The sequence below is a fragment of the Ceratosolen solmsi genome, unplaced genomic scaffold, assembly GCF_000503995.2.
Source record: "Ceratosolen solmsi marchali unplaced genomic scaffold, CerSol_1.0 scaffold58, whole genome shotgun sequence".
NCBI classification, from domain to species: Eukaryota; Metazoa; Arthropoda; class Insecta; order Hymenoptera; family Agaonidae; genus Ceratosolen; species Ceratosolen solmsi.
This window is the reverse complement of record NW_011948447.1, coordinates 1,331,581-1,340,522: the sequence shown is the minus strand read 5'-3', so window position 1 is coordinate 1,340,522 and position 8,942 is coordinate 1,331,581. Positions and strand designations below refer to the sequence as shown.

Genomic DNA, 8,942 nt, shown 5'->3' with positions numbered 1-8,942 from the left:
TGCATGGGCCCGGGACTCGGGGATTGAACGGTTACCTCGGGGGTTGGGCTGGTCTCCGGACTCCTGGGTGGACACGGCTGCTTGGAAGGATCACGCCGAGCAAGACGTTCGCTTACGGGCCTACGCGGCTGCTTCTGAATGAGAACCCGATAAGGTTCGGATGCCGGGATCTCGGGATGAGGACCTAGGGGCTCGGCACGCGATTGCGGTACAGGTCGTTCTGGCTTCTGTAAGAACGTCGAGCGATGCTTCTGCTCCTGGATGCGCTCCGGTTCGGAGTTCACTTGCTGCTGCAGTTCTTGGAAAACTTTGGATTGTTTAATAAGAGGCGCACGGGGCCGTAGCTTTCTGAAGTTCACGCTGAAAGGTAAGGACAAAGACATCAAGTAACTTGAATGATGAAAATTAAAAATGGCTAGCGATGCAAGTCAAGGCTTGCTTGGATATAACATAACCATACGAAATCGCTCCATTCTTTTTACAATATTTTACATCTATGTAATTTAAATTTTGCCCAAAACATTTTGTCAAAGCATATGAAAACTACTTAATACAATGTTTATAATTTAAACGAATAATACAAACATATTCGAGATGCTTTTTTATTTTAAATAAATGATACGAGGCGTTATATTACTGAAAAATATTTTAAAGATAATTTGAAAAAAAATGGTGTAATAAATATTAGTTACATTATAATATTTAAGAAGAATTTTCATCCGTTTCAATTTATAAATATATTTTAAATTACTTTATATGAATAATTCATCTTTTAATTTATAGATGAGTGCTTGTATAAATATATACAAAGCATGAAAGTATATTTTAACGATATAAGTAAAATTACTAATGAATTTTTTAAACTAATTCATAGTTTCAGTATTTAAAAATGTTTTTGAATAAATATTCATATTGTCGTCTACAATTTAAATTGAACTATAAATATCTTTCTTTAAATTTATAAGCACGTGAAAGTATTTTAAAAAATTTTAATTTCTAATAACTGATTACTGTGTTTAAAGTATAATTATTGTTTTTACTAAATTTAAATTCTACTTATTGTACTTATTACTTTCTGTTTCTTGAGTATTTCAATAGATTTATAACAATAAATTTAAACATAAAAGTATACTTCAAATTTTAAGACAGATAAAATTAATAATGTAATATTTGAAATGTAGTTGAAATGAAGAGATTTGAGTATTTTACATTATAAAGAATCATTAATTTATGCTCAGACTTGAACAATACGATTAATTTAAATTTATTTTCAAAATGATTACAGTATATTATGGTTGCTTTCATTTCCTATTTACCTTTTCTATTTTTATAAATTTTAAAAATTTGGTATTTAAATATAAATATTCGATATAATAGGTTGATTATAATAGAATGTTATTGTATATCTTCTGCGTCCGATATAAATAAAGCTTATGATCGCGTTAAAATATTCAACTATTTTATTACCAAAATAATTTTCTAACGATGCTAGATATGTTTTTGTGATTCATTAAAGTACTATTAAAAATTAGATGTTACACAACATAATATAATACCAATAATAATAAAAAATGAAAATATTTTTAAATAATAAAATTAAACAAAAAGGATCAGAAATAAATCGGAAATTCCCAAGTTATCGATGAGCTTTTAATTTGATAGCTGTAATGAAAATAATAATAATAATAATAATCATCAACCATCATCATCATGATTATATTTTTTTATGTGTATTGTGAGAGAAACGTTAAAAATAAACGTAATAAACTCAATGTATTTAAATAAATTAAAACTTTGAATTTATCCTATAATGTATACTATACACCATTCTCTAAAAATCTGAATAATTAGCTTATCTAAATATTATTTGCAATTTTAATTATATAAACAATATTTATAGTTTTTAAAGATATTCAAATTAATTTATATATTAAATATTTATTATTATAGCTGTATTATTGTATGTGTATATATTATTGTTTTTATTTAATAATATAGACAATATATAGATATAAAATAAAAATTTTTATAGAAATTTAATTATCAAATAGAAATTAATTATTTAATGAAACAAAATATTTGAAATATTAATAAATAGTATATGCATGAATTGTTTGCGAAGAAACCTTATTGTGTTGAAGTACGTAAAACATAAAAAATAAAGAAATTAAATATAACATAAAATTATATCTGTGATATCTGATGAATTATATATTCAAAGAAATTTTAAATTCAAATAAAATAAATTTGGATTGTCTAAATTAGCTAGTTTTATCAATATGTTGTTAATGAAATTTTAAAAATTGAATAGATATTCTATTAAATCAAATAAATTGAAGAACAAGAACATTAAGTTAAAATTTTTTAAAATCCGTACCCTAAAACTCCTTTATCGTTTAAAAGTTCTTCCTCGTCAAGAATTAAGAGAGCTATTTCTTCATCTGTCAAATTTGTATTAGCAACAAATTCGCTATTCTCGTCACGCGGTTTCACTGGATACTCTTCAACTTCAATTTTTTCTTCTGATGATAGTAGTATTGGTACAAACTCGTCTTCAATTTGTGGTACCTCGTCGGGTGTTGATTCTCTTTTTTCTTCAATCGGAGAAAATAAAATGTCTTCAAGCTGAAAATAGTTTCAGTAATTGAATTTTATTTAAAAATTAATTTTATACGTTGAATTATAAAACATTACTATCAAAAAAATTAATCAAATGAAGTATTTTTTACAAACAAATTATATTAAAAAACTTGTTATCAAAATATGAATTCAAAGGCATGCTGTTAGATGTCGAATATAATACTCAATCTTATGATGATATATTCTAAATTATAATTAGTACCGATATTATAAATAGAATTTATGAATTTATAGCCAGTAAGTTTCTTAGTATTAATATTCTTAATATTCTCATATTATTGTATCTAATGTTGTTTATTCAAATTCTTAGCATTAAATAACAAAAACTTCATTCATTAAAAATAAAAGTAATTTAATAGATAAAAGAAGAAAACTTACGGGGAGCATATACGGTTCGATTTTTTTTTGAATTCCTTTTAACGATTTGTTCGGATCTTCTGTTCTAAATTTAAAAAATTTATAGTTACTTAAACAAGTCGTCATATACACAAAATTGAATTCGATTAAGCATAGGTATCATGGATTATGGGGAAAAAGCTTTTTTTCATGTGAAAATTTAAATTTCGCATTTAAGCAGTTAAAAGTAAATAAGAAATTATGTAAAAAGAAAATTAGAGAAACTAAGACAAAAGTACAACTAAAAGAAAAATCTTCAAGTTTGCATTATATATATATTTTTAAATATGTTACAAATTCATATGAGAAACAAAGCAAACGACATGAAGATCTTTCTTTATTATTATTCTTACAATTAATATCAATTTCGTTCAAAACCTATAAATATTAGATAAATAATATTAGATAGATATTAGTCAAATTGATTACATAACATTTACATTGAATATAAAAATAAGCATTATAATGCAACTTAATGCTGATAAAATATAATCTTGATTGAAGTGATAAATTAGTTGATGATATATTTTTTCCTAACGATGAAATTCTTCTGCACTTTAAAAATTAACAATAACTTCTCTAATTAGGGATTAAATCTTAAGTATATTTTTATAACCATATTTTCTGTAACAGTTATGATCCAGATGTTATAAAAAGATAAATAAATAGATAGAAAGATAGATAGGTAGATAGATAGATAGATAGAGAAAGAGAAAGAAAGAGAGAGAGAGAGAGAGAGAAGGAGAGACTGACAGATATAATTTAGGATAAAAATTCAACGTTCTGTAGACGTTTTAGCGGTGCACATACATAACATGCGAATTATAAATTTAGGCCATCACTCGGCGCGTCATTCACATTCTCCGTTGCACGAAAATAAATCGTTGCCTCGGAACGAACACGATCATGATCGTGTACATATATATATAAACTCGAACGCCACAAATGCTAATCGACGTTGAAGGGCTGAAGAAATATCTAATAACGGAGGGGGTCAAGACAGTCCCGACTAATTGGGGCAAAACCTAGGACAAGATAGGACAGATCTCGCCAAATTCAATCCGACCCTAATATCAATATAATTTCTTAAAAATTTTCGCTTTTATTTTATAGGCCGTTTCTATCAGTTTATCTATATCCAGTGTTATAAATATATTCTTCACTTCTAAATATTTTTCTGTGATCGCTCAGATTTTGTGCTTCACAATTCATATACTATAAATATATCCATTCTTCATTAATTACTACGCAATACTCAATCATCTCAAATCTTCAGTATTTTTATAAATTACTTATATTATATATTATATATTATATCATATTTTATATTTAAAATATAAAAATATAAAATTCAAAGGCATAAGTGTAAAATTTTAAGGTATCCAAGATATTTCAACTAATTGTCAGTATTCCTTAATAGGAATGACGAAGCAGCCACTCGCTCAGCTTTGTAATTTGCAATATTAATTGTAAATAAGCACATTTATCATTATGTTTTATTCTTCTTGAACTTCTTCGATGAAATCTCAGAAAAGTTATAATAAAAGTACAATATATAGTACTATACGTAAATTAAAAATAAATGCAAAGAACATAGTTAGTAGAAAAATTTTTGTTTAACATTTGAAATACAAAATATTCCGTATACCAAGTGTTCAATAAAATAAAAATTTATTGTAAAGGTAACCAAACACCTTTTTAAATAGCTTCTGAATAGAATCGATTTTAAAGGTTTTAAATTGGCATCCAGTCTATTTCGTGCGTCTAACTATGTTTACTTGTGCATTTAGCCGAAAGAATAACCGTTACGTCAAATCGTACAGGAATTGCATTTAAATTCTATGTGATATATCGAGTTGAATCTTCGATATGTATGTATTGCAAATAGCTCACGCAGTTGCTAAAAAATAATGAAGAGAAACAGAAAGAAATGAAAATTTACGACGACTAGAATAACATTTTAGCTCCCAAGCGATAAATAACATTGGCTACAAGCTGTATGAGTTTTATTTTAAAGATTCCATATAATAAGCCGACGAGTCAAACAGAAAAAATATTCAGGCAGGACACCGACGCATTTTCATTCTGGGTTAGCTATTTATATTTCTATCACGACATTGTCACATGTTGCTGCTCAAGGCGAGTGCCCGAGCTTTGCCCTGTACCTCTCAATGCATATCTCGTGTTCCTGTACAAAGGATTGTGCAGGTCTGTCGAAAAAGTACTTGACTCCGAGGACTTCCCTCCATAATCCAACTTTCAAAAGACTTGAGCAACAGCAAAGTTGCGTCAAAATATAAGGTATGAAACTAGAGATAATCCTTATCTAATAACGTGGATTTTCGTTACTTTCATATATTCACATTTAGGTTTGGATAAAAAACTGATCTATCATATAATACTGATATAGTGCGCGAAATTAACAATGTGTTTAGCACAAACGACCATTACTGACGAAAATTATTGTACCGAAATTGTTCTTTCTACAATACAAGTCATCTGCATACTCGGACTATAATAGGTTTTATTAAAATTAATCAACAATTTCAGAATTAATATTTTAGTTTTATGAAAAAAAATGAAAACAGAATTCTTTCTATTTTAGGATTTATTAAACTGTTTAAATAAAAGTATATATTTAGAGGCGTCAAATAAAAGTATATGTATTGAATGCTTAACTTAAGAATAAATTATTTTTAAAAATTCTAAAAGTTAAATAATATCAATATTTAATATAAAATAAAATTAGAATAAATTACGTATCGATTAAAATTAAAAATAATTTATAAATGTTATTATTTCATCCTATTATATAAACAGAATATTATAAAATAATATTGAATAAAACACTAATGTTTTTATAAATTTAGTACTTTGACAACGAACGATAAATTTCCAACTATTTTACTGTTTTAATATATCAAAATTATTGTTTTTTCATTTTATAGTCTTTGACAGATAAACGGTTTGAATCAATTTGTTCAATATAATTCTGAACACAAAAATATAACTATAGTTTATTAGAAGTTTTAATTCAAGAGTAATTTCAATAAGTGTTTATAATCTTTCTTATTAAAATAAATAAATCATAAGAATATTTTTATGATAAATCCTGAATTTTATAATCATTAAAAGTGATATTTATTCATATTAAAAGTTATATTTTATTTATTAGTTAAGAAATAATATAGAATTATTCTTAATTATAAAATATAACGTGATATACAGTTCTTGAAACTCTAAGTAATAAAAATTTTAGTTTTACTTATACATTTTTACAAATATTAAGATGATAAGAGATTTATATATAAAATACGTAAATCAAATATAGTTTTGGCGAAAAATGAAACACTTCATTTAATATACTATTATTAAAAATATGTATAAATTATACTTGTATTTAAATAATTTTAATAACATTAAAAATTTATATAAATACATAATTTGTATTTAATACATTTAAATATATTTTTAATAAAATAAATGATATATATGGGTAGAATCTAGATTTTTTTTAATTTGCATTTAATACAGAAAACTAAAAATAAATAACAAAATAAACTAAAGAGAAAACTAACAATTGTTATAACAATCAAAGTACTTATAAATTAAATATGTCTATCTGAAACAATGTTTTTTTTTACTTTTAGCTATATAATAAACATAAAAGATATACAATATATCTTCCGCGTACTTTATTAAAAAATTTTAATTATTTTTATTACACAACACTTAAATAAAATTTTTTTACTAATTTGAGATATTACAATAAATATTAACATAACATCTAAACAAAATTTGTGTTTTTTATCAGAATTATATTATTTACAAGTTGCTAATTAAAGTTCTTGTTCAATCAGCTATTTTTTAAGTTCAATTTATAATTAATTTTAATTGAATAAGCTTTGATTTTATTAGCAATTCCGTTTCTATTAAATTTAATTAAATTCTGTCTATTATAATATTAAACATTAAACATCTATTATAATCTATTAAATTTAATTAAATTCTGTCTATTATAATATTAAACATAATTATTCTGTTAATTCTTATGTTCAGAAGAAGTTCTTAAATTTAATGGCACTTTGATGGAATATATTCTTACCTACGAACTCCTAAAACGAAATTGTTTCCTGCAAGAATAAGAGCTTCGTGAGCCTGACCGTGTGACAAGTCATTTATCCATTGATCATTTAGTTTTACAACGACATCACCAACTTTTAAGCCCATACATTCGGCAAGACTTTCCTCTGTTACCTGAAAAGTGTATTTTATCATGGATGTATTTTTATGTTGTTTTCAAAGAATTTTCGCAAATAAATTTCTTGAAATTATTGCTTTTACAATTTTATAATCATAAAAGCATTATATATTAACGACAATATTAAAAAAAAATATTTTTAACGTATATTCATTTTGATAGGAAAATAATGAAATGACAGAAAGAAATGAGAGCAGAAAATTTTAATTTATTAGTGTTTTAAAAATATAGGCATATATATTAAAAATGAACAAAATTTTTACGATTTTAATTTTTATAAATCAAATTTAATTATATAAATATAAATGTTTATATAAACTGAAGTAAATAATGTAATAATTAAAAATTTTGGTGTTCTATGTTATTTGGAATTTCATTGTTTTGTACTCAATTTCAAATAAGTTTTAATTTTAAATGAACTGTATGTAAAAAGAAATATTTAATATAAATAAATATGTTTATTATTTATTAATTATAAATATAGCTATATGCATTATAAAAAATTTGAATTATTTAGTTGATATTTCTTTAAAATAATTTGTTTTCGTATTATTAAAATGTATTATTTTTGTATTGTTTTTGTATTATTACAAAATTAATTGATTATCATTTGAAAAATTAGAACAATTTCTTTGTTTACTATTGAAAATCATAATTTTGTTATTTAAAGATTTGTAAGAAAATGTATAAGTCAACAAGTTCATATATATTTTTTTACATAATTCATCTCTGATCTACGTTATTCCTAATCGTAAAAATAACACAGGTAAAGATAATCAAACATATACGTATATTGTAATTGCATTCATTAATCAATATTTACCCTAATGACAGTTAGAGGATCAGGAAAGTCACTTCCACCCGCCAGACGAAAGCCCCATGGACGATTGTCGAACTTTGTAAACTTAACGTCTAGGGTCGCCATGATACTCTACATCTATAAAAGGGCACAAGATTTTTCCTTCCACGTTTCCAGTATTGAGAAATACGCTTTATATTATGAAACTCTCGGATAAAGTATGGTTATTATAAGATTATAATACCATATAATTTAATCGCGACTGATATTATTACTTACACGCTTCACTAATAATTTACATTAATTTAACTGTTACCAATACTTGGGGAGTATTTGTCGAATATTCTTACGCCTATTACTCTTAGTACTAAAAATTACGCTTCATTACTTGTAGCCACAGCTTTAAAAAATCTTAATTAAAAATACTTGACAAATAGCCGGACACGTTTGAATTAAGGTCCATTTTCTCCGATAAAAGAATTTTAATAATTTTTTTTATTGAAATAAAAATTAGTTTTTGTACTTAATAAATAAAAATGTATCCATATTAATCTTGTATTTATATAATATTATGCATAATCCAAAAATGTATATTTATTATGATACTTACAATTATTAAAAAATTATTTATAATAAGTAAAAATCAAATTCATAACATTTTTCATGCATTTTTCATATAAAATAATATAATTAATTGAGCAAATACGCACTTATCAGCGTAATCTTATTCGATTTAGTATGAATAATTTAAATATAAGAAAATTGTAATGCTTAGGCAATAGATTTAATGTTTATTGCTGTCAATAAAAGTATTCTAAATATTTTCTTGTTATGCATACATGAATC

At 24.5% G+C, this 8,942-nt stretch overlaps 1 protein-coding gene across 1 annotated transcript in view; it reads right to left on the bottom strand.

Annotated features, from left to right (window-relative positions):
- LOC105366319 (titin) overlaps positions 1-8,234 on the bottom strand; it is an 18,428-nt gene extending 10,194 nt beyond the window's left edge. The window contains exons 1-5 of the mRNA XM_011504725.1: positions 8,121-8,234; positions 7,142-7,293; positions 3,019-3,082; positions 2,378-2,625; positions 36-360 (exon numbers count right to left, since the gene is read on the bottom strand). Of these exons, the coding sequence (XP_011503027.1) occupies positions 36-360; positions 2,378-2,625; positions 3,019-3,082; positions 7,142-7,293; positions 8,121-8,222 (891 nt within the window). The 5' untranslated portion in view covers positions 8,223-8,234. The remainder of the gene's footprint in view (positions 1-35; positions 361-2,377; positions 2,626-3,018; positions 3,083-7,141; positions 7,294-8,120) is intronic.
- Positions 8,235-8,942: the final 708 nt, after the last annotated feature.